The sequence below is a fragment of the Rhincodon typus genome, chromosome 1 (genome assembly GCF_021869965.1).
Source record: "Rhincodon typus isolate 14 chromosome 1, sRhiTyp1.1, whole genome shotgun sequence".
In the NCBI taxonomy this organism is placed as follows: domain Eukaryota; kingdom Metazoa; phylum Chordata; class Chondrichthyes; order Orectolobiformes; family Rhincodontidae; genus Rhincodon; species Rhincodon typus.
This window is the reverse complement of record NC_063332.1, coordinates 145074366-145101334: the sequence shown is the minus strand read 5'-3', so window position 1 is coordinate 145101334 and position 26969 is coordinate 145074366. Positions and strand designations below refer to the sequence as shown.

At 39.0% G+C, this 26969-nt stretch overlaps 2 protein-coding genes across 3 annotated transcripts in view; one reads left to right on the top strand and one right to left on the bottom strand.

Annotated features, from left to right (window-relative positions):
* Positions 1–1976, bottom strand: part of nudt6 (nudix (nucleoside diphosphate linked moiety X)-type motif 6) — a 141399-nt gene extending 139423 nt beyond the window's left edge. For both annotated transcript variants that reach the window (XM_048605356.1, XM_048605346.1), the window contains exon 1: positions 1305–1976. In XM_048605356.1, the coding sequence (XP_048461313.1) occupies positions 1305–1536 (232 nt within the window). In that variant the 5' untranslated portion in view covers positions 1537–1976. The remainder of the gene's footprint in view (positions 1–1304) is intronic.
* Positions 1977–5902: 3926 nt separating this feature from the next.
* spata5 (spermatogenesis associated 5) overlaps positions 5903–26969 on the top strand; it is a 59814-nt gene continuing 38747 nt past the window's right edge. Inside the window, exons 1-8 of the mRNA XM_048609081.1 lie at positions 5903–6161; positions 12556–12680; positions 16312–16469; positions 17062–17120; positions 17781–18461; positions 21042–21171; positions 23000–23056; positions 26197–26320. Coding sequence (XP_048465038.1) covers positions 5972–6161; positions 12556–12680; positions 16312–16469; positions 17062–17120; positions 17781–18461; positions 21042–21171; positions 23000–23056; positions 26197–26320 — 1524 coding nt within the window. The 5' untranslated portion in view covers positions 5903–5971. The remainder of the gene's footprint in view (positions 6162–12555; positions 12681–16311; positions 16470–17061; positions 17121–17780; positions 18462–21041; positions 21172–22999; positions 23057–26196; positions 26321–26969) is intronic.

Below are 26969 nucleotides of genomic sequence, written 5' to 3'. Positions count from 1 at the left end.
CATTGTGTTTAGTAACAATAAGCCCACTCTTTTGTTAAATGAAGAAAGTCTGGTTTCATTGGCTCCTTCTACAACATAAGTTCATTTGGATCTCAGAGAGAGGCTAGGGATCCTTTTAAAAATTAACCTTGTTGCAACCAAGATGGCTGGTGATTAACCAAGTGGAGCCAGTTCATCCTTCCTCACCCTGTCCCTACAGTTTGAGATATGTCATTGATAACCGTAACAAAATGCCTGGGAACTGGTCTTAACGTTGAATGGGCAAAGCAGTGGCAGATGGAATACAATGTGGGCAAGTGTGAGGTTATGCACTTTGGTAGGAGAATTAGAGGTGTAGACTATTTTCTGAACAGGGAAAAACTTCAGAAATCTGAAGCACAAATGGACTTGGGAGTCCTAGTTCAAAACTCTCTTAAGGTTAACATGCAGGTTAAGTTGGCAGTTACAGGAAGTCAAATGCTATATCAGCATTCATTACAAAAGGACTGGACTACAAGAGCAGAAATGTATAGCTGAGGCTGTATAAAGCTCTAGTCAGACTGTATTTGGAATACTGTGAGCAGTTTTGGAACCGTATCTAAGGAAGGACGCACTGGCATTGGAGGGTGTCCAGAGGAGGTTTTCGAAAATGATCCTGTGGATGAAAGGTTTGTCATATGAGCTGTAGTTTAGGACTCTGGGTCTGTATTTGATGGTGTTGAGAAGGATGGGGGGGGGATCTGATCGAAACAGAATGCCAAGGCCTGGATATAGTGTACGTGGATAAGATGTTTCCACTAGTAGGAGGGACTAGGACTCCAGGCACAGCATCAAGTGAAGGGACGACCCTTTAGAACTAAGATGAGGAGGAATTTCTTCAGCAACAGGATGATGAATCTATGGAACTCATTGCCGCAGAGGGCTGTGGAGGCCAAGTCATTGAATGTATTTAAGACAGAGCTGGATAGGTATTTGATTAATAAGGGGACCAAGAGTTACAAGGCGGAAAACAGGACAATGGGATTGAGAAATATATCAGCAACAATTCGATGGACCAAATGGCCTAATTCTGATTTTACATCTTATGGTCTTATAACAAAACAGCAAATTGAATCGCATTTTAAAATAAAGAAATACTGAGTGACACTTTGCAGAACAAAGAAATAACAAGCACATATATTGATCACGTAATAAATCATCAAATGGGAATCTGCACATTTCTTAGTTTGTACACAACTTAACCTGATAGAATGACCCTCAATTTTGGCTGGGCTCTGTTACAATATACGGAAACTCAAAGGTGCAGGTTAAAGTTGATTACTTGCCCTGTAGTATGTTTTGAAATGTGATCTCGTCCAGTTCCGGTGAGAAGTGCCTGGGCTCTAGATGGGCAGTGACCGCCCCGAAGCGGTCCACTCTGGCGGTCTCGAGGAGAGCCTCGCGAGCGCCTTCGACCGTCTCCCCCGTGTCGAGACAATGGGTCCGCGTTCCAAAAGCAACGGCCCGCTTCCAGGCTCGAGACACCATCTGCCCCACGCCAAGTCCCATGTGAAGCATTGCTCTTTGGCTCACTGCAACCTGACGGCAGAAGCCAACTGCTACCGCGCTCCACCTAATTAAAGCACCCGCTCACCTCGCTGATCGGGGACAGTGTTAGAATAACCACACCACTTTACTAACCACCTAATTTTGCCACCTTGGAAAATGTAGAAACTACGGCTCCACGAAGACAATCTCACTCGCATTATTGGCATTGAATCGCCTTCAAATACTTGCAGACATTTTTTTTCAAAATAGTGTATCTCATTTTAAGGAGATCACATTTGGGACGGTGATGTGACCAGTAATGATAAACAGGTATCTCGTTTGCATTGTTTTCTAAAATGACCAATAAAGAAATGTTTGATTCTTCATAAAATGCTAAGCGAAAGTGCCCCTCATTAAAATAGGTCAGGAGCATTTTATGGTATGCGATAGACAGACCTTAACAGATACGTGAATTGCCAGGGAATAGAGGGATACTGACCACATACATGCAACAGGTTTTTAGTTTAGAAAGGCGTCATATGTCGTGCAGTCTTGGTGGGTCGAAGGGCCTGTTTCAGTACTGTACTGTTCTTTGTTCTTTAATCTTGTATCTGAAATGTTGTGTTTTTTATAAAAACGTCGAGAACATAAAATCAGACCATAAAGTGACACAAACATTTTGCACAAAGCGTGTTGACAATGTAGAAATTAGTACCACTGGGAGTAGTTGAAGCAAATAGCATGGATGCATTTAAAGGAAACTAGATAAACATTGAAGGGAGAGTCAAGCAGAGTGTTCAGATGGTAGATTTAGATCAGGAAACACAGGAATAGGCTTGCATGGACCATATAGGCTATCATGGACTGGTTTAGCTAAGTGGTCTGTTTCTGTGCTGTATATCTGTGTTGTACTATTTGGATAGAAATAGTTACTAAAGGGATATGGGGAAAAGGCAGGACATTGACACTAGGTGTTAGAACCGTTGCAGGCACGATGGGCTGAATGGTTTCCTTCTGTGCCGTCATTATTATGTGATTCTGTTTATTCAATGTAGATAATAATGTTTTCACTATTTTCCAGTACATCCAACATCCCTGCAGGAACTTCTCATCATGGAAAGCCTTGAACTTTCCAAGACCACTGCATGTTCCCCCACAGGGCCATTTGGGCAGCTAGCATTTGTAAGAATAGCACCTCCAACTGCACACCATGCTCAGTTTATTGATAATATTCATCAGCCAATGGATCAAGAACAAGTTGCAGTGCGAGTTCTTTCCAAACAATCTGCTTCAAAAACTTAATTTCAAAAGGTTTTGGAGTTCGTGCATTTAGTTTCTAAGTACTTTTTAGAATTTGGACTTGCATCAATTTGTGGATAAGAAAGACTAAACAAGATAAATAAATTGCTGACTGAATTGCACTTTGATAGAATCATTGAGTCATACAACACGAAAACAGACCTTCTGTCTAAGTTGTCTGCACCGACCAGACATCTCAATTTGACCCAGTCCTATTTGCCAGCATTTGGCCCATATCCCTTTAAACCCTTCCTATTCACATACCCATCCAGATGCCCTTTAAATGTTATAATTGTACGTGCCTCCACCATTTCCTCTGGCAGCTTGATCCATACACACACCACCATCTGTGTGACAGGTCCTTTTTAAATCTTTCACCTCTCACCTTAAACCTATGCCCTCTAGTTTTTGACTCCACCACCCTAGGAAAAAGATCTTAGTTATTCATCCTATTCATGTCCCTCATGATTTCATAAACCTCTATAAGGTCACCCCTCAGCCTCTGATGCTCCGGGGAAAAAAAGCCGCAGCCTTCTCCAGCCTCTTGCTGTAACTCAAACCCGGTAACATCCTTGTAAGTCTTTGCTTTACCCTGTCAAATTTAACAACATCCTTCCTATAGCAGGGCGACCAGAATTGTACACACATTTCCAGTAATGGCCTCATCAATGTCCTGTACAGCTGCAATATGATGTTCCAACACCTATGCTGTATTCCATGTTCTGACCAATGAAGGCAAGCATGCCAAATGCCGCCTTCACCACCCTGTCTACCTCCCATTCTGTACTTCCTTTCACACATTTAAAATCACTTGCAGCACCAGTGTACAATATTCTCATAAATTTGGTAATGATTGAAAGTAGTTTTAAAGATAATAAGCTGTTATTTATTTTTGTTTTAGGAAGATAATAATTCCTATTAAAGGAATTTGACACATAGCTCATTTAATATGGTTTAGGACCCATTTTACCTGCACTGTATGTTGCACCACTTTTTGATACAATTCAATTGCCCCTCCAATTTAATGCAATACTGGTTTAATGCAATGTGCATCATAACCAGACAATACCTTAATTCTTTTTGTTTTTAGCACCAGCCCACAAGAGAGACCTGGGTATTTGTTCTTGCATAACACAGAAACTATATTGCACCCCAACTGTAGATATTTTCAATGAACATATTCAGACATGTAATGACATACCTCTGGAGCAAGTGAACTTTTTCCAGGAATTCTGGCCACTGTGCCACGAGGCCCTGCACTCTACTTGTATCCTAAGTAGAATTTTACATGAACTGATGGATCCTCTTACAAATCAGTCTAGTTCAGACTTGCATTTCATGGCTCATAGTATAAATGCACATGTATAATTTGTTAAGAGGTAATTGATTTTTACTGATTTGAGTTTTTGAAAATCTAAACTACATTATTTATGACTAGAGACAGTTCCATATAGATACACATTAGTTTGTTTAGGGCTCTTATGGTGAAGTGATAATGTTCCTATCTCTGAGTCAGAAGGTCTGGGTTTAAGTACTACCTGCCCCTGAGGTATGTCACAATCTGTCTAAACAGGTTGATTAAAATAATTACACTTTAGTTTGTTGCTTGTCTCATTCTTCTCAGCGGTAGCATACTCATTTCTGAATCAGCAGGGACTGTGTTTATGTCCTAGACTAAAGATTCACACATCTTTCCAAACTGACTGTTAATGCAATACTGAGGAAATGTTATATTTTATGACTTCAACATAATCTCCCAGCTGGATATAAAATATTCCACGGTATTATTTGAAGAGCAGCAGGAAAATTCTCTCCCCTATTCTGGAGAATAGGAATCTTAAAATAAGTTATTTGGCCATATATCTCATTGCGAATAGTGCAAACCTGTAGTGGGTAAATTGACTCTCCTGTTTCCCAATAATGAGATTGCACTTCAAAAGTGATTAATTGGTTATGAAACTCTTTGGGACATTCTGAGGTGGTGAAAGGGACAATATGAATACAAGTCTTTTCTTACTGCTTATAAGCATATTGGTAACATTGGTGCCATGTAACCTTTAGAACAGCGACTATGGAACTGTATAGCACAGGAATGAGCCCTTTGGTCCATGATGTTGTGCCGAACATAATGCCAAATGAAACTAATCTCTTCTGCCTGCTATCGGTCCATATTCCTCCATTCCTTGCATATTCATGTGATTATCTAAAAGTCCCTTAAATGCCCCACTTGTATCTGCCTCCACCACCATCCCTGACAGTGTGTTCCAGACTCCTAACACGCTCTGTGTAAATCTTTCTCAGATTTGACCACATAATCTAGGTTGAGACTACTGTGTAATGTAGAAGTGCTGATGTTGTCATCTTTTGGATGTTCACCAGTGCTTAGTTGTTAGATATTCTCTGTATAGTGCAATTCAAAGACAAAAAGGAAGTTCTTGCTGGTGTCTTGGCCAATATTTGTCCCACAAATGATACCTAAAAGAGATGATCTGGTCAGTGCTGTCCAATTGTCTAAATTAGCTTCTGCCTTTTCAAGTAACTTCACGAGACACCATGGATGATGAAAGTCTTACACAAATGCAAGCATTTTCTTGAACAAGAACAAAAACAAAAACAGAAATTGCTGAAAAAACTCAGCAGGTCTGGCAGCATCTATATAGAGAAAACAAAGTCAACGGCAGCATCTGTGGAGAGAAAGCAGAGTCTTTAAGGACACTGCCTCCAAAACATTGACTCTGTTTTGTCTTTCGGGACATTGGACCCGAAACGTTGACTCTGCTTTCTTTCCACAGATGCTGGTAGACGTGGTGAGTGTTTCCAGCAATTTCTGATTTTGTTTCTAATTTCCAGCATCCGGTTGTTATTTTTAAATCAAGTACTTTCGTGTTTGATTTGCATTCCTTGAGATACTTTAGTTGGAAATTGTTTTATTAAACTCATATAAAGGCAATATATTTTGACAATCATATGAAACAGGCAGTAGCGACCAACTTCTACTTCGAATCTCATTCTGCTTGGGAAGTAGGAAGGGAATGGGCGGTTCTTTGTGTTTGATTACGGTAAGAGCGGAGCTGCCCTTTCCCCTTTGACAGCGGAAGTTTAATCTCGGAGGCGCCGCATGGAAACAGCGTTGTGTTGCTTAGTGAGCGATTAGTCCCTTTACACTATGTCTTCGAAAAGGAAAATTAAGTTCAAAGCAGTCAAGGATCAGGGAGTATCGCCGAGAGTAAAGCCGGGTTGTTGCTCACCTGCAGCCCCATCTCCTGGGACTCTCCGACCAGCAGGAGCAGAGGACAGTCTGAACACAAATCACCACGCTTGTCTCTCACTGACCGTCACTGACAGTCTAGAGAAAGGTAAGGGCATCGCTTCTGAGCTCACTGGATCGTCGTATGCCTTTCAGTTTGTTAAATACTTTCAACGTAAGTCACGACCTTTAGAATTAGATAACTGACAGTGCAGACTTGGTGGATTTGATAGTTTCGTGATCATATGTGGAAGCAATCATTTTGATGTTTAATGATGTGTTTCAGAAAAGCTGGCATTCTAACCGAAAAGCAACAACGAAAGTACCGTTCACTTCAGAAACACTTGCATGCATAGCAGCATATTTTGAAGTTACTATGTTCAGTTACATCCGACTTTTCTCGCATAAGTAATGGATAAAATAAACACATCTCACATTGTTCGTGTGCATTCATACTTCACGCTGAGCTTTGCGGCTGCTTATGGTTTCAACGTAGCAATAACCAGTTTACATCACATCTTTATTTATTAGAGACATAGACATTGCTGGTACCAGGCTGATTCCGGGAATGGCGAGTCTGACGTATGAGCAAAGATCGAGTAGGTTTGGATTGTTTTCGCTAGAGTTCAGACGAATGGGGGTAGGGTGGAATCTCATAAAGATTTATAAAATTCTAGCATGACTTGGCAGGGTAGATGCAAGGAGGATGTTCCCGATGGTGGGTGTGTCTAGAACTAGGGGTCACAGTATGAGGATTCGGGGGTAGACGATTTAGGACGGAGATGAGGAGACATTTCTTCACCCAAAGAGTTGTGAGCCTGTGGAGTTCATTACCACAAGAAGCAGTTGATGCCAGAACATTGAATGTATTCAAGAGGTGACTAAATGTAGCATTTGGGGAGAATGGGATCAAAGGTTATGAGGAGAAAGCAGGATTAGGCCATGATCGTGAAGAATGGTGGGGCAGGCTCAAAGGGCCAAATGTTAATCTCCTGCTCCTATTTTCTATGTTTCTGTGACATTTGTTTCTGATTCCTAAGTGCCCTTAAGATGAAGGGGAACAACTCCTTTGGTCCATGTGGTGCAGGTACACCCAGTGCTGTTAAGACAGAATGCTAGGATTTTCACCCAGTGTCAGTGAGGGAACAGCAAAATAGTTCCAGTTCAAGATGGTGTTTGGCTTGGAGGGAACTTTTACAGATGGTGAGGTGGTCTCCCACAAGTCTGGTGGTTAAAAAAAATACAGGTTGGACAGTGTTGAAGGAAACTTGGTGAATTGGTGCTGTGCATCTTGTATGTGGTATGCACTGCAATTATTATGCACCAGTGATGAAAGAAGTGAATCTCAGGGTTGCAGATGAAGTAACAAACACATGAGCTGCCTTGTCGTGAATTGTGTTGACCTTTTTGAGTATTGTTGGAACTGCATTTGTCTACATAAGCGGAGAATATTCCAACACACTCCTGAATTAGTCATTTACAACACAGAAAGAGGTCCTTTGGCATGTTGAGTCTATGCTGACTCCCTGCAGAACACGCCAGGCAGTCTCACTTTCCTGCCCTATCACTGTAATTCTGCAAGTTTATTTCCTTCAAGTGCCCATCCAGTCTCCTTTTTCAATAATTGTTTCCACATTAGTTCCAGGTCATTACCAGTCACTGCCAATTTTTAAAATGATTTTCCTTGTATTAGTCCTACATCTCTTGACCAAAATATTAAAACTGTCTACGCCAGAGTTTATACTGTCACCTAATGAAAAAAAGCTTGTCTGGCCTAACTTATCTAATCTCTCCTGACTCTGTCCTGTTCCAAGAAGAACAATCTCAGCCTTTGCAATTTCTCCCCTCCCCCCTCTTTCTCATCACCTTGTGAAAGACCTTTTTTAAATACATGCATGGTTTGTGTGACATTAGCATTGTTAGTTGCCTGTCTCTCGTTACCACTGAGAATGTGGTGGCAAGCTTAAACATCCACTATATCTTTATTATCATCCTTTTCTTACTTGTTCAAACGATTCAAATTCAATTAGTCAAGAATAATCTACCTTTTATTAATCTGTGGATGCTTGTTAATTAACTCAACTCTTCAAGTGATTTGTGGATTTTTTTTCCCTCATTAAAGATTCCTAAAACTTACCATTCATTGATGTTAAACTAACTGCTCTGTGGGTGCTAGGACTGACCTAGCAACCTTGCTTGAATAAGAGTGCTGTAGTTTTTTTTTATTCTCTCCCGTGAGACATGAGCATTGTTAGCTGGGTGGCATTTGTTGCTCATCCCTATTTGCCCTTTAGAAGGTGGAGGTCGGCTGCCTTCTTGAACTGCTCCAGTGCATATGCTATAGTTAGATCCACAATGCATTAGGGAGGGAATTCCTGAAGTTTGACCCAGCGACAGTGAAGGAATAGCAATATATTTCCAACTCAGGGTGGTAAGGGGAACTTGCAGATGGTGGTGTTCCCACAGTTGGCATAATCCAATTCTCTGACACCTTCCTTTTATCTAGGGAAAGTTGAAAATTTATGTAAGCCCTTCTATTTTCTGAACTCCGTTCCTTCAGCAACTTGGGATGCAAGCCCAACAGATCAAGTGGCTTACTTTCTAGTGCTTACTCCCTTTTAATATTCACATTATCTGCTACCTCCACTACCTTCTACGGATATTTAGTCATATTTCTCTTCTCTAGTAAACGCTGATATTCTGCCATGCCCTATGCACAATGGTAGTGTCCTTACTTCTGGGTGAGGAAGTCTACATTCAAGTTCCACCTATGGATGCTGGATACCTGAAATAAACAAAAACAGAAATTACTGGAGAAACTCAGCAGGTTTGGCAGCATCTGTGAAAAGAAACAGAGAAGAGTCACTGGACTTGAAACTTGGTGAAGGAACGGGTTGGATAAGGCTTGAGCAGTTGGCTGAGGGGTCATTGGTCAACATTCAGTATGTGGCCCAAGCCATCCAGAACTTGATACCTCATCAAAAATTGAGGCAGTTCAAGTATGCCATCACGGAGGCATTTCCTATCTAGGCTACTGCTGTAGACTCTCCACTTGCTTACCTTTATCTGCTACTCAGATACATCCTGGCGTAACATTCTACCCTCTGGTGACAGAAATCCCAAGTAGGGAGCCCTCTAAAACAGAGTACTCCCCTTTTCCATCAGGGCTGTGGGGTGGGGAGTGCTGCACGCAGCAGTCTCATGTAATAGTGGGTTAAGTTCATTCACTGGGTGCTAGGCACATGTAGTTTTTGTGGCCTGGGAAATGGTTTTTCACACTTCTGTTGAATGTTTTCATTTATAGTTCTTCCTTAGCTTTTTGGAGGGGCTGCACCTAAATTTCCAGTTGCACTTCAGCCCTACCCTCTTAATCTGTGGGCACCCCATGCTGGGAGGGGCAGGCAGATCTGAGGGCCTGCTCCTGAGCTTGGCCAAAGTGGCCATTAACAGATCACACAGCGAGTCACGGAGGTGATCAGAGTGCCTGACAACCTGCCCCACTTTTGCGCTACCTCTGTACTCAGGTGTCCATTGAGGGGAGCTTATGTTGTTCACTGGTGCGATAGAGGCCTTTAGAGAGTGGTGGGCACTGCAGGGTTTGGAGTGCATCATCACACTGGAGAATGATATTTTGATTTAGTAAGTTTCTGTTTGCCTTTTATAAGTTCCCGTTAAATATTTGATTGTGTTTTTGCTACAGTGCTCCATCAGGGAATGTTTAGCCTGATTTCTGGTTTCAGTTGTTCCAGTATAGTACTTTCTCCCTTTTCAATTTTCTTACTATCTATTGCTTTCGCTATTTTTGCCTCTACAGTCATATAGCCATATTTCTCCTCAATAGTAAACACTGATACAAAGAACTCCAAATATTATACCTTGTCATATGCCTCTGAGTATATGTGATAATGTCCCTATCATAGGAGGCCCAGATTCAGGTCCTACTTGGGCCAGAGGTGTGTAATGCCATCTCCGAACAGTCTGATTAGAAAATATCTATATCTTTCTCTTTGACCTATTGGGACCCACTCTACCTCTTGTTACCCATTTACTGTTTACATTCTAGTAGATTATTTTAGGGTTTTCCTTTCATTTGATTGCAATTCTATTCTCATACTTCCACTTTGCCAGTCTTACTTTCCTGTTCACTTCCTTTGTCAACATTTTTCATTTGACCTGGTTATCACTAAAAACTTACTCAACATGGATCATTAACCTCCTTTGTAATTACATCAACCTCCTTTGTAATTTCATCATAATCTCAATTTCCTTCATCATCCAAGGAGTCCTACTTTTGTTGTGCTGTACCTAACCTGTGTTTGAAACATCTCTTCCTTAAAGATCGTCCATTGATTGATTACAGTTTTTCCTGTCATTCTCTGGTTCTGTTTGTCCTGCATTGCATCTAAATTAGAAAAGGATCATTTTGAAAGTTCTCAGTTAGATTGTTCTTTGTAATAACCTAGGACACTGTCCTGAAGATTTGCTACAGTGATGAAACAAAATCAGAAATTGCTGTGGAAACTTAGCAGATCTGCCAGCATCTGTGGGGTGAAAGCATAGTTAACATTTTGAGTTTGGTGATCAGAGATGAAGATGTCTGATGAAGAGTCACTTGACTTGAAAAGTTAACTTTGATGCTGCCCGTTCCCCACAAATGCTGCCAGAACTGCAGAGTTTTTTTCAGGAATTTCTGTTTTTGCTTTAGATCTCCAGCATCTCCAGTTGTTGTTGTATCCTGCAGTGACGTCCCGGGCCTGAGATGATCGGCATCCAACAATCGCAACCATCTTCCCTTTGTGCTTAGTATGACTCAAAGTGATGAAGAATTTTCTGTCAATCCCCATTGACCTCACTGTTGCTGAGGGCTTGATGTCACATCCAGTCAAATGCTGTCTTGATATCAAGAGCAGTACTTCTGCTGTCATCTATTGAATTGTGCTTCTTTTATCCGTCCAAGCTTGTATAAGGTCTGGTGCAGAGTGGTCCTGGTATCCAAACTGAGCATCAATGAGTAAGGTATTGTTGTGTAAGTGTCATTTGATAGCACTGTCAATGTACCTCCACCACTTTGCTTGTAATTTGACTGACCCGTAGTAATCGGCTGAATTTAATATGTTCCCCTTTGTGTAAATAGGACTTACCTGAGCAATAATCCACATTTTCAGATAGATATGTGTTTTGGTTATACTGGAACAGTTTGGCTATGAGCATGACTAGCTCTGGAGCTCAAATCTGTAGTACTGCACCTGGAAGTTGTCGGGGTCTAGTGTCTGCTGCATCTAGTGTGTTCAGCCATTTTATGATATCACAAAGTGAATTGCATTTGCTGAAGATAAGCATCTGTAAAGGTGGAGAGGAGGCTGAAATGAATTATCCACTCTGGATGAAAAGGGTTATAAATGTTTCAACCTTGTTTTTTTGCATTTGTGGTGGTTTCTGACATCAATGAGGTTGAGAATCTTGTGGAGCTTTGTCTGATTCATTGATTCAATTATCAATGATCCTTCATGATTCAAATTGATATTCTCGTGCCAAGGGCACAGTTCAGGGTGTATTTGCCCCCATAAAGTATGAGCTGCTTTTTTGGTGTATACAGAATGTGAACTCAATTCAATTAGTTCATGCCTGAGACTTAATTTCTGGCTCATGACTTTTCATCCTGATTCTCTGATTTTGTAAAACAAGGCTCTAAAACCTATTGAAACCAAAATAAAAATCCCTAATCTGACTAGGCAAAGGAACTTTTCCTAATGGCTTTAGTATTTCCCTTGCGTCGCTGAATTACTCTGCAATGAACCCAGTTTGAAAGTGCATGCAAATTGGTTGAAATTAAGATCAATGCCTCCTAATGAAACAACTTAATGACACTCATTGTCATGGCTTAAAATTGACTACATGGTCGAGCTATTACATAGCTGTGGTTCATAAGGAATATCATATGTAGAGATAAACATTTTTTCCAATCCTGATATTTACCCTTTTATTGGTATAAATCCAAAATTTTCAACGTAAAAATGCACCTGTGCTGAACTTCCTGCAGAGAGAAATTGTTGGTGTCAATGTGGGCAGTAATAACAAAGGAAGAAATTGACCAGACGTCCTGTACAATTAATTTAAAGTAGTATCAAAGAAACTTAAGGGCAAGATCTCAAATATAGCACTTCGTGTGTTCTGTTCCATGTATCAGTAAATAGCGAATTGTTAATTTGGCAGACCAATATGTAACTATGGCTTTGGTGTATGAATGTTCATTTGGCAGCTAAAATAATGGGGTACGTTTTAAAACTTGAAGTGCCTGTAGTGACTGGATAAGCACTAGCTAATCAGAAGGTGGGTAGAGAAGTTTGAGATCATGATAGAATGATGGGAAATTGTTGGACCGAGAGTTTTGGATCAGCCGAATTTTATGGAGGTTGAATTATGGCAGGTTGATTGCAAGAATATTTGAAAAGTTAATTATCCAGTACATAACTGATTTCAAGTATTAATGTCTGTGTTTGCAGCTAATGAGAAGGTGCCCAAGGCTTGCCGAAGATGTCTTGCTCAAATGGGTCTCAACAGCTTAAAATTGGGAAACCTCTGCATTGGTCGACCGATCCTTCTTACCAGCACTGCTGGCAGACAGGAGGTAAGTGCCAGAGAAGGTACCATATTATTTTGAATGCACAAAGGTCTTGGAGAAATGTAGTTATTTTTCCTATTTTATTACTCTCTCCAGCATCACCTTTAAGTCACAAGCATCCTGATTTGGAAACAGTTCACCTTCCTTCCTCACTGTGCATTCAATGTTCCATGAAAACATCATCTCCATAGACTACAGCAGTTGAATAACACACAGCAAACCTTTTTGGGATCAACTGTAATAGACAACAGTGCAAGTTGCAGTGCATTGTTACATTCGTGTTCTTGCTATTCTTAGTGGTAAAAACCACAGTGGGGAGAAGTACAGTAGAAGTAAACTTGGTGAGCTGTTGGCTGAATTGGTCTAATATATTCTGTCACTAAAATGTGTTGAAGGCACGTTATGTGAGTGATAAAGAGTATCGAGAAAAGCAAAGTACTGTTACTGGTGGAAATGTGAAATAAAAACAGAAAATGCTGTAGAAATTCAGTTCTGGTGGCAGCTCTGCAGAGACAAAGAATTTATGTTTTGAGTCCAATGTGACTTCATTGGAATTTCTGAGAAGAGTCATATTGGACTCAAAATATTAACTTTGTTTCTCTCCACAAGTCCTGTCACACCCCTGAGTTTTCCCTGCGCTTTGTTTTTATAATAAAGAAGATGGATATTGAATATAATGGTAGGATGGTGATGAAGCCAACTGTTCAGTCTCTAAATGGTACTTTTTTTTGAGATGTGATTGTATCCAACACCGATGAATGGTGAGCATTGTATTGCTTTCCTGATCTGAGACTTGTGGCGACTTTTTTGTATACTCCAGAAGCATGTGTGGCAAATGATAGCACTGGAATCCACCTTTAACATTTTAATAAGTCTATATGTAGAGAAATATGTTTTGCAAACATGCACCTCCTCATTCAATAACCACAGTTTCACTCTCTCCCCATTTTTTAGGCGCGCAAGAGAGTTCCCAGTTAGCGGCCATCACTTGCATACAGATAACATTCTTTCCTGTCTTTAAAAACTAGAGCTGATAGAAACAATTAAAATTTCAGGACAAATTAATTCAAAGAAGTCCATTTTCTGTACAAAACACAAAGTGACAACCTTTCTCTAGGATCATACAGACTTTTATTTTTATCTTGCCTGATCTGTCAAGCTTGTTCTGGACGCCAGTAATCCAAGGCAGTTTCAACAACAGGACATGCCCAATTGTTCTTTATTGAAACAAGGTATACTGTAAACAAATGCAATAATAGTAAAATATCACAAGCTTATCTGTACAGTGTTTACGATCAGCAGTGATCCAGTTCTCATGGACTTGTCCGAAGATCAGACCAAATCAGGTGGTCAGCCTGCTCCAACCCAACTTGCAACTATTGATCAAATGACTGTTGTTTCTGAGCTAGGTAGCTGTAGCTCTGAGGCACATTTTCTTATACATTCTTTCCAAGCATGCAGTTTGCATGATTGATCCTTGACCAACTGTCTAATCTTCAGTTGACCTGTGACAAACATCACAAGTATATCATATATAATATGGACAGTTGACATTTTTACTCATTAGGACATTGCTTGTTTTCCCTGGAAAGATGCTTAACTCTGGGTTTTAATGGCCTTGACCACAGTACAGTAGTCAAAACATAACTCAAAACATAAAACAGTAGTCTAAGTTTTAACTTTTAGGCAATCATTCTCTGCTACTGTATTATGTTTCAGAAAGCCAAGTGGTGAAGAATAGCATTGTAATCAGTCCTTAAACTCTTGTAACTGCATTACTTTTGTGCTCTGTATTTTGGGAATCAGCCTGTTTAGAGTGTTAAGACAGACGCCACTGTGGCCTTCACAACCTGAGGAGGATTTGAACTCAGAACTTCTGGCTCAGAGTTAGAGGATCTTATGGTGGTGACCCTATTTTTTATTTTTAATCAACCTGCTTGGACATGTTGTGACACACTTCAGAGCCAAGTAAGACTTGAACCTGGATATCTGGCCTTTGAAGACCCTTGTGAGACCCTTCTCCTTTTTAAAATGTACCTAAAGGGGTATGGACACTACCACTGCCCGATAAGACCCCCTTTATTCCATTTTATTGGGAGCACAAATGAATCCCCAATCATTGCACCACACCTGCATAAAATCAGCATTTTGGAGAGGTCAGGAGGCGATCCAGTTTTCTCTTTGTACCCAGCTTCCGTCATAATCTTATTTCCAGCAAATTATAAACAAATGTGGAGTCAGTCATGGTCGTGCCACTTGAAAGTCAAGAAACTGGTTGTGCTTACTGTTGTTCAGCTGCTCTTTATCCACCATTTAAGTGGTGATGTTGCCTACTAATTCTTAGCTCAATGCTTTGTTATGCAGGACTTGCTGAAAGTTGGTAAGAACTTCTCTATTATCAGTTGAATATTTTGGAATTGTAAACAAAACATCCCTACTCTGGGCCTTGTGATGAAGCCAAGTTACTAATGAGGCAGCTGAAAGGGATCTGCCCAGGAAAGCATCATGGCACACTCTTATTATACTTGACCTCTGATAACAACGAATTTTCTGTTATAAATGCACGTCACATCACTGAAGGCACCAATTTGAAGTGGTAGAAATGTATTCCATTTAAAGTGTTTCCCCAAAATGTATTAGTACCAATTACTAAATCTGACTGCGAACGACATTGGTATAGGACAGATTAAAGACATCCTAGCCAAACTATCCTTTTGCATGTAATTCTGATTGCTTCTCCATAACAATTACTTCACTCTCTACCTTGCCCAGTAGCCATACAATCTCCTGGTAGAGGTGAAAAATGAAATTAAAAACCCATATGAATCTTTTATTTAAAAAAAAAAGCTGAAAATTTCTCTTCTAACCACTTAGGCATATGAAATTTGTCAAGGAGTGTGTTCAAACATACAAACATGAATTTTTCTGAGGAAGGGTCTAGGCCCGAAACGTCAGCTTTCCTGTTCCTCTGATGCTGCTTGGCCTGCTGTGTTCATCCAGCTCTGCACCTTGTTATCTCCTAAACATGAATTAAGAGCAGGAGTAGGCCCCTTAAGTCTGCTCGTAAGATCATGGGCTGATATGATTGTAATCTTTCTTTCCCTTGTTTACCAAGAATCTATTGACCTCTGCCTTAAAAGTATTCAAAAATCTGCTTCCACTATCTTTTGAGAAAGGAATTCCAAAGACTTACGGTTGAGAAAAAGCAAATTGCTTCATCTCTGTCTTAAATGGTGGACCAATTTATTTTTAAACAGAGATGTTTGGTTCGAGATTCCCCCACATGTGGAAACATTGTCTCCACATCGGCCCTGTCAAGATCTATTAGAATCTTTTACGTTTCAATCTGGATTGATATTTAAACAGTACTTATCTCATAGCAGACGATCGCTACCCTAATTCGCAATGGGTTCAGCTCTCGCTTTAAGGAATTTAGTGATTCAGAGTTCACTGTGGGACCTTGCAGCCTATTTCACAGGTCCACGTTTCTATGAGAAAAGAACCATCTCCCAACATCTGACCTGGATCTGTCTTTCCCAGTCTTGCCTATGTAATAGTGTTTGTTATTGCTAAGTATGTTAGTTGTTTCAATGTACAGATCTTCTAGGTTCCAGGCTAACAATTTTTTGTTCGGTAGGTTTGCACAGCATGGCCTATCCCAAGTTTTCCTGGGAGTAAGATTGGGTTAAATGAAATTACCCAGAAGAATTTAAAGATCAAGGTGAATGATACAGTTACTGTTGAGCCACTGCTTGGTCCAATATTACAGGCAGAAGAAATATATTTAACTTTAAGGTTTGTATCTGGTAGATTCACTTTCAACTACTTGTAGAAATGTACTTGGGTGTAAGTTAACATATCTTGCTTGTATCCTAAGATCACAGTTAAAAGCAAATATATTTTTTCACCTGTTTTTATTATTGGTACTAAGAAGTGATCATAGAATCTGCTTTTAGCTTGTTGGTGGTGACACTAAATGATTTTTAGTGTTATGACAAAATTAATTTTTTAATAAGATATCACACCACGAACTGTATCCTACTGTGAAGAAATATCAGGGGACTTGTGAATTTTCTTGTATTTTATGGCACCACTCCGGGACAGACGAGACTTGAAGTTGGACCCTTGGGCCACGAGCCATAAAACTGTGACAATCAACTCCGAACTCTAACTCCAACTGAAGTTAATACTCTCATCCTGAACTAGCTGCGAATGCCAGAAACAAGAATAGGATTTCAGATCTAGATTAAACGTGTATAGTTGAGTAATTTAACTTGATTTTTAATGATATTTTGCTGTTCTGTAGTATGTTAGTTGAGATGATTATACATTTTCCAGCATATCAGCTTAAATTATTTTAATTGGCAATTGATTATCTTGATTGCAGAGATCAAGATGATTTCTTCAAGATGGAAGAATTATCAGACTACTTGTTGAGGAGTATGGGTAAGAAAATTTTCATTTCTGGGTATTACTTTGCGTACTTGCAAAATTTTGTAAAGTGAACTTTGAATGCTACTCTTAAAGTTTATCTCCAAGCTCAGAATATCACTCTCTGCCATATAATGTGACACTTTTCTAACTTTCAGGCCTGCGTAATGCTGAACTATAAGCAAGTTAATGATGCATGTCCTTTTTAGGAACTGAGTAATTGATGAGTCTTCATCCTATGTCAAGTCTCTGCAGTAAACAAAATCAGGAAAGTTATGTGATTGATTGAGCTTTATGTTCTTTAAGTCTGATTTCTTCCTCACCAGTCAAGTGTTTTTTTTCAGTCAGCAGAGTGTTTTCAAATTTTCTTGGATTTAATACCTTGTGCTACTGTTATGTATTGGTGAGTTTTCGTTGAGACCCTGTAAAATCTATCAAAAAGAATAGTGTGTTTCACAATAGAGTCATGACACTAGACCAGAGATCTAACAAGGCTGTCTAATGCCATGCCAGTGTTTTCTTCCAATTTGATTTCATTTTATACACCAAATAAATCATAGGATACAAAACACCATTTGCACATATGTGCACAGGTTTCTGCAAATAGATAGGATAGTTTGGATATTTATTGCCAATTTTATGAGTATCTTTTTTTTTTACTTGTTTCTTGCATAGATGGGAAGATAGTATTACCTGGCAACTTCCTGAACCTTGTATTTTATGGTCGAACGTTTCACTTACTACTGACAAAGATAAAAGGAGTTGATGGTGCAGTGTTGAAGATGTCATCAAATGTCTCACTCAATGATTCACAACTGAATGCTGAATCTTTGCTTGACAAATCAGTACATGAGAAAACTGCAATTGATTTGTCCACAGATTTCAGTAATTTGACCGTAGATGATACTTCTGTCCAGAGTAACGATGCCACCCTGGATCTACTTACTCCTCCAATGGATTCTCAAAATATATCCATTGTAACCTACAACAGTACAGTGGACAATGAGAAAATGCCTGAATCACACAATGATTCAATGTGCTGTTCAGCAAGCAACAATGAAAATATTGAAAAATCTGAATCTGTTCAGGAAAGTGAAGACCAGTGTGACCCCTCAGTGGGGGAGTCAATCTTGATGTCTGACAATTGTCTGAGAAATAGCAGAGATACATTTTATCACATTTCTTTGCTCACTCAAATCAAGTTCATGCAGGAACAAAACAGTGACCAGGAGAGGACGCAAGAATCCAAATCCAAAATCACTTATGATATGATTGGAGGACTGGACAATCAGCTGAAGATTATTCGAGAAATTATTGAATTACCTTTGAAACAGCCACAACTGTTCAAATCCTATGGTATGATATCTTAAAACATGGCTAAAGTTTTGCTGTTGGCTTGATTTGATAAATGGGTACTTTTTTTGAGTTCTTTCTTTTCTGGCATCAGAATCACCCGTATTGTGATTCTGCTGAAAACTATCTGTCACTAGTGTTTGATTTAAATGAATTCATCTTTCTTATAAGTTAATTTGAATGATTTATTTAAAGCTTCTGCAGAAAATTTCTGGCAAGTGATGGCCTTACTGTTGGTTTAAATCTAATTATTCACAAAACATTGAACTGAGCAACACTAATCCTTGTTATTTTAAAAAAAAACCAAATACAATAGTGAACTAGATTCATTTAGGGCACTGACTTGCATATTAAGCCTACAGATGTATCATTCTTAACCGTTCAAGTGTTTACCAGGTAAAGGCACTTTTGGTGTAGATTTAACCAGGTAGACACCAAGACCCTACATTTTAATTTCTGATTAGTACTTCATTTATTCAGATCAGTTAGTCCTAGTGCACTGGGAAGAGACCTGTCTATGTCTGCTTGTCACTCAGTAGGAAAAACGAATGTGTGGACATTAGACAAGGACAGAATTGGAGCTGTGTTGATCCCCATTACTGTTTCGTCTGTGGCCACTCTGCATCTGTCCAAAATGGAGAATGTATAATGGGGTGAAAACACAATTTTAATCTTCTTTATAGTTCTGTAATCAGTGCTGTCATTCATCGAGAAGCTGAGCAGGTTGCAGTTCCACCTGGCCCCAACCGGCTGCAGCCTGATATCGTTTCATGAGTTGCATGTTAGACCAATGATTATTGAACGTTGTATTTGGACTCATCTGGAGAGTGGTGGGGTTAATTGGCATCCAGGTATACTAATACACCAACTTTTTTTTTTAAACCTTTTTTTATGATAACCTCTTTAAGAATATCAAAGCTGAACAAAAGCTAGACCTGTCAGGAATTTTTGTTTTGGAACCGCTGGATCATTCAGTACTCAATGTTACTTTAATCATTTTGATTTTAACATTTTTCAGAATGTGACCCATTATGGTGCCAAATGGTGGAGCAGGCTCAAGGGACCAAATAACTTATTCTTCCTATTTCTTACACTCCTGTTTGAATTACTTTTTATGCGTTTATTTGTTAAAATCTTGGATCGATGCATTTGTTAAATAATGGTTAAAACAGAAATAAATCTTCCCATCATCTTTCTATTATATTGCAAACCTTGTCTTCCAGTCAGTTATCATTAGTAGAATTATACGGTAAGTAACTATTTCGATAAGCTCGGATTTTGATTTTATTATGCAACCCTTACAACACTGAAACAGGTCATTTGTCTTAGTGGGACTATGCTGGTGTTTCTGTTTTTCAGTTACATTTCTTTCAAAATTAATTCTAGTGTTTTGTTTTGACTGCAGAACTTTCCTCAGCATGCATCAGATCTATTCTACTTACTTACTCAGACTAAACCCTGTAATTAGCTTTGGTTTTGTTTTGTAACATTAAAGTAGTTTTTGTGTTTAAATAGATCTTCCTGATTTGCTGACGATTACAATTCTCACTATAACTTTTCTGATATCCACAACTAAACTATAGTTAATGTACTGAACTATGTTTAACGGAGGCTGAATACTTCTCAAGGGGGAGGAAAAGCCGACTGGGGCTAATGCATGCTTCCTAGTGATTAAATTTGAGTAGCATTGACCAATATGTAGGAGAAGGACACCTACTTATTGTCTTGATAAAGCATGTGGTTTGGTGGTAGGTCTCTCTAAAAAGAAAGTAAAAGTTATTTTTAAAGAAAAGCTTTAAGGAAATCAAAACTCTGGATGAAAGTACTACTGAGTATGGAATTCAACTGTACAAGTCAGGAAGGTTCAGTTAGCTTAATGAACCTGCAAAGGGCAAAATCAAAATTAGCCAGCCTTCTAGTTCCTGATTGCTATTTGCTGAATTTTGTGGGAAAATATAAATGTGTGGCTCTAAAGAAGGGCAGGATTAACTTCTGCTGCAAAACTTGTACAACTGATGAACTTGACATCCACTATATGGGCTCATATAGATGAAGTGGTCACAAATAATTGTTAGCAATTGGAAATTAATGTTTCAATATCAATATGTTCAGAAGAGGAAGAAATGAGGAATTGTCTCTTTCAGGCACTAATTTATCAAGTGGTATATAGTATTTAGATTATAATAAAGATCTAACCATTTTCTTGACCTTGATGTGTGATATACTCACTGGATTTCAGATAAGTACGTAGAACTTTCCAGCACTTTGTAGCCATGGATCTGTCGCAATGTTTATTTTCTACTAGTTCGCACTTCACCTGATGCTATCGACATATCCTCCTATTTCTATCTACTTAACTACTTTTCTAGGCTCTCCTTTAAGTGCATCTATTTTATTCACTGTAACCACTTAAGGTGGTAGTGAATTTCACATGCTGATTATTGAGTAAATAATTTTTTTCCTGAATTAAAAAGAAATTGAAGCTCTGAAAGAAGAAACAAGTTTCGTCTAGTCAAGGCTTTAGTGCCATGTAAAAGTGCTGCTGTTATCTTTACTGTGCATTTTGTTTTTGTTGTGGTTTAGGAATTGTGCCCCCTCGAGGAATTTTGCTGTTTGGACCTCCAGGTACTGGGAAGACTTTAATTGCCAGAGCTGTAGCTAATGAAGTTGGAGCTCATGTTTCTATCATCAATGGACCCGAAATTATGAGCAAGTAAGTCAAATGGTATATCATGATGTAAGTGGAACCCACAGCTGAAACAATTTTACTGAACGTATAGTCAGTGAAATATTTAGCAACCACGTATATTTATACAACATCTTCAATGTAACGAAATGTCCCAATGCATTTCTTGGAGACATTTTAAAACAAAATATACCACCAAGCCACATCAAAAAATATTTGGAAAGATGTTAAAAAAAAATTGGTCAAAAAGGTAAGTTTGAATGAGTGTTTATGGAGGAAAGTGAGTCGGGGCGGTGCAAAGAAAGAGTTCCAGAACTTGGGGTCTAGGCAGTTGAAGGCCTGTTCCCCCCATGGTGAAGTGTTTGAACTTAGGGATGTTCAAGAGGGCAGAATTAGAGTGCAGGTATCTTGGAGGGCATAGAGCTAGATGTGATTGCCAAGATAGGGAGACGTTAGACTACGTAAGTACTTGGAGAAAAGGATGAGGATTTTTGAAATCATTGTCTTAACCAGGAGCCAGTATAGGTCAATAAGAGAAAGGATGATGAGTTAGTGGCATTTGGTGAGAGTTGGAAGACCAGTAGCAGAGTTTTGATTGTCCTCATGTTTAAGAATGATAGATGTGAGAGACCAGCCAGGATGACATCAGAATAATCAAGTCTGGAGGCAACAAAGGCATGAATAAATATTTCAGCAGCAGAAGAGCTGAAACAGTGTAGGCGATATGGGCAATTATGGAAGCAGAATTGTGCTATCTAGTCGAAAGTTCATCTCTAACTTGCAGGAGAGAAAATTGCTGGGGTTACCATTGCATTACTGGATAATTTGGAATGGTGAACAGTTTTTGCAGATGAGAGCTGGACCCACTCATGCTTTGTGACCCAGCCAGATATATAATGGTTTAGCCATTCAAGTTCCTGTGCCTTGAACTTAAAAAATCCAGAAATGATGACCATGGGAATGGCCTGTATGAAGAGAGATAGTGATGGTTTTAATGCGCACCAAAGGTGATGAGGGATGGTGGAGAAATAGTGTTAAACAGACAGCCACAGGCTTAATAATTGGGAATTTGAGAAGACATTCTCAGTGAACTTGGGAAAAATTTTGTTTTCTATGGGTGGGTACAAAAGGAAGTAAGATTTGGACAGGGAATTGGCATATAAATGGAGAATGTTGCAAAGATGTGATTAGGGAAGGCCTAATCAGTAATTGATAAGATGGGGAGATTAAAGCCATGTGAGGTGCAAGGGCAAAGTCATGGCCACAAGCAGCTACGATGTTTACGTGAGATCCAGGAAGAATAAGAACTTGGTAATTTTACAGGACTAAGAACAGGATGAATTGAGGGAGATTAAAATCACCTGGGATGAGAAGCCACTCAGTGCAGAGGCTGATCAGAAATACATTTTGGGGGAAAAAAATGTTCTGGAACTGCCAGCTTATGGAAAAAATGGGTGCTTGTGCACTTGGTGATTGTTTTTCAATACTGGAACAGTGACTTGTTTTGAGGCAGAATGGAGAGAACTTTAGGCAGTCACATCTGGGAGTGTTGATACCTGATGCTGGGTGAAAAAATGTGGGGGAAAATTTCCCTTTGGCAATTATCAGTCCTGGTGAGCATTAGTTTGCATAATATCATTGTTTTTCATGATGCCATTCTGAATTTTAAATGATAGTACGTTGATATTTGTTAGAATCTATTTTGCAGATAGTGATGCTGACTACAGAGTAGAAATGCTAATAAAATTAGTGTTTCCATGTTTCTGATTATTCATCTTTCTCTTCGATACTAAATTTTAAGTGTTCAGTGCTGTTTTTGTCTGTGTTGCTGAAGTATCGGCCTTCTTTGTTTCAGGTACTTTGGAGAAAGCGAAGCAAGACTGAGACACATCTTTGCAGAAGCAAGGCAACGGTAACTGTGGAAGAAATGCAAAATACTGTTATTAACATGAAGAATTAGTAGGACACAAAAAACCCATCCGACCCATTTTGATTTTACCATTTCTTTGTTACAGCAATCCAAAGCTAATCCTGTTGCTGTACCTATTTCCGATAGCTGCATGATTTCTTCTTCTTCAAATACTTATTTTTCTTTCTTAAAAGAGAAAATAAAATAATGTCTCAGCAAGTTGGTGGTAGAGCATTGCATGGTCCAATAACACTTCATGTAGCAAAATTTCTCATAATCCTCTCCTGACTCTTAGAGACAATATTAAATTAATAACTTGTCCTCACTGAATCCAGAGAGGAATCAGTTTGTTTCACAGTGCAAAAATTTTGAAGAATTTTAAAAATTTCTACAAGGTATCATTTCAGCCTTTTGTGCCCCAGTGACAATAATTCCAGTCTTTCCTTGTGACTGTAAGTTTCCTAATCCTCTGATTGTTCGGGTGGATCATTATTTGCATTCAGTGGTTTTATTGGGATGCTCAAATTTGCACTCAGTACTTGAATTTTGGGTTAACAAATGCTTTGTACAATATTATCATAATTTCTTTGGTGCTCTATGGGAAATTGCCGCTGGCCATTCACTTGTATCAACCATAAATTGAGTTTTTATCTTCCCTTTTGTCTAGTATGTAATATTGCAGCAGGTAGTTTGGAAACTCCATAGTCCTTTCGTGTTGACCCATCATTAAACCAAGGGCTGTGTGAATTCCCTGGATGGCTGGAAATGTGCCCTTGTGTAATTAGGTATCCATTCGACTTAACGCTGTCTGTAGTCCAAATGCAAACCACCTTAACCAAACACCTGGTTTGTATCCAACTTCTTAGGACTTGTTTAGAAGTTGTTTTTATTCCCTCACAGGATGTGGACATTGCTGGCTGGTTAGTTTTGTTATCCATCCTTAGTTGTCCTAGTTGACTGACAGTTCGTAATAAATTGAGCACTTCACATGACTCCTCACATCACCTGTTTCCTTTGTGAGGACGAATGCAAATTTCTCATTTTTTTTCAATGTCTTTTGCCTCAAAATGTAGATTTTCCTAGTTAACTACACTCGACATATTTGTGTTATGTTCAAACATTCAAATTAATGATTTTTAATAATCTTTTAGAAATTAACTTTTCTTGATTTCTACCTATGTGTTTTGTACGCATCCTTATTAACTGATTCTTACCCGATAATTTATAATAAGCCTGTTTTGTATTTTAACTTTTATTTTTGTTTTCTCCCAAGTTTCATTATCTTGGGATACCGTTCCCTTTTTTCTTTAAAGGAATATGCCTAATTTGTAAATTAATTATCTGTTCTCTGAATATCCTCTTTAGTTACTGCTTTTCGATTTTGTCTTTGATGACGTCAAACTTCTAGTTTCAACTTCTCTCTTCTGGTTACTATTTGCTGAATGATCTCAAACATTGCACTGTAACCTGAAATTCAGAACTTGATCTTGAGCACCTGGGAACACTTCCTACACACATAGTTATCCAGGACTCCTGAAACATGCTGGAGCTCCCACACTGAACAGGAAATGCATGGAACTAGTTGGTCCCAGCTGGTCTGCCATTCATGTTGAATCTGTTGTCTCTATTGTTGAGACTTTGATCATTAAAACACTTAGCACTGAACTTTTTCATTTAAAAATATTGATCATTTCTTTCAAAAAAAAAAGCAACTAACATATAAAGCTCTGAGACACTGACCTATAAAATTCTTAAAATGAGGTCACCACTGAAAGGTTAAGCTACCAAAAGAGTGGAAAATTAAATAAAAGCATTAAACTTAAACTGTTTTTGTCAAACAGAAAACAATAGGAAACTAGCAGGAAGTGAATTTGAAAATGTGTAACTTAGTAAAATTAGCTAACATGTTGCCCACCAATCTGCTTCCTCTGTGGCAGGAACGTCACTGTTGAACCAACAACACTCAAGAAGCTTGTCACCATTCAGGTCAAAGCAGCCCACTTGATTGGCACTACATCCACAAGCATCCACTCCCTCTACCACCAGCGCTCAGGAGCAGCAGTGTGTATTATATACAAGGTGCATTGCAGAAATTCACCAAAGTCCTCAGACAGCATCTTCCAAACCCATGAGTACTTCCATCCAGCAGGACGAGGGCAGCACATATATGGGACCACCACCACCTTCAAGTTCCCATCCAAGCTGCTCACCATCCTGACATGGAAATATATCGCTGTTCCTTCACTGTCACTGGGTCAAAAACCTGGAATTCCGTCCCTAATGGCATTGTGGGTCAACCTATGGCAAGTGGACTGCAGCATTTCAAGAAGGTAGCTCACCACCACCCTCTGAAGGGCAACTAGGACAGCAATAAATGCTGCCTAGCAAGCAATGCCCACATCCCACAAATGAATTAAAACAAATTTTCTTTCTCAAATTTCTGCTTTTGTCTACAGATCTGACTCTGATGTTATTATTGTCATTGATTCTCTCCTTGATCATTGAGGCAGTCTGATACATATTAGCCTGAAAGATGCACTTTGTTTAAATCTGTAGTTTGATTCAGAAGCACATGGGGTTGGCTGTGTAATGGTGATACCGGATTAGTAATCCAGAATCTAGTGCTCTGGGTACATAGGTTCAAATCCCACCATAGCATATGGTGAAATTTGAATTCAGTAAAACTCTGGAATTAAATAGTAACTACATAACCATACCAATTGTCTTAGGAATCCATCTACTTCACTAATGTCTTTTAGGGAAGGAACCTACCATCTTGATCTGGCCTGCATCTGATTCCAGACCTATACCAATATGGTTGATTCTTAACTATCCTCTGAAATAGCCTCACAAGCCACTTTATTCCAGGACAGTCAAGGGTGGATGATAAATACTGGCTTAGCCAATGATACCCCATCTTGTGAACAAAATCAATTTTAAATTAAATTAAAAACATAAATTTAGTAATCCATATTCATACAAGAATAGTATAATCTCATATTTCCTAGCTTGTACAAGAATGTGTTAGGACTTTGAACATGGGAAAGATTTGTTTTCATCAGATTATATATGTCATTCTTAATATATTTGTAAAATTATCCTTGCACTGTGACTTGTATTGAATGACGTATCTCTTTTTTCAGTCAACCCTCAATAATATTCATAGATGAGCTTGATGCTATATGCCCAAAGCGGGAAGGAGCTCATCACGAAGTTGAAAAGCGAGTGGTAGCATCATTGCTTACATTAATGGATGGTATTGGCTCGGTGAGTAAGCAGTGAGAGCTAAAACTGGTGTGCTTGTTCACCAGATATTTTGTCAAGAGTATTGTAGTTGATTGGTCTATGATCTTGCAATTTGCGAGGGATTGCCTTGCTGTTTTGACTGTCTGACTGTCTGACTGTTTTCTTTGTTAGACTGACCACACATTTATTCCATTCTTGGGTGAGAATGTACCTCTCATCGATGGCTCATCTTTTTTTTTTTTGAACCTGTTTTGTTATTAGCTTTTATGTTTTTTACATCAAGTTTTATCCTAAAAGGGCATCTCTTTAGTCACCGTGCTGAATTTAGATCTTTTTCACAGGTATATTTCTCATTATTTTTTATAAATTCATGTTTATGTTTTCCTTATCGGCTACCTGAGCTAGGTATCTTGGCTGGTGGAGTGGCAGAAGCTGATCAGCTAAAATTCTAGGGCAGAGACTTGGAGGTTTGACAGAACATCTTGATCACAACTCTTTTTGTTCCTCTTTGCAGTCCACATTAGAAAGCTGTTAACTTCTGTGTTGTTTCTCTACAGTTGTTGCAACTGAGATTAGGTTTCTTGAGCAGTGACAAATTAAGCTTGTGCACTGCTACTTTAGTGCATTTTTCTGCCACTGTACATTCATGGCTGTGGGTTCACAGGAAGAT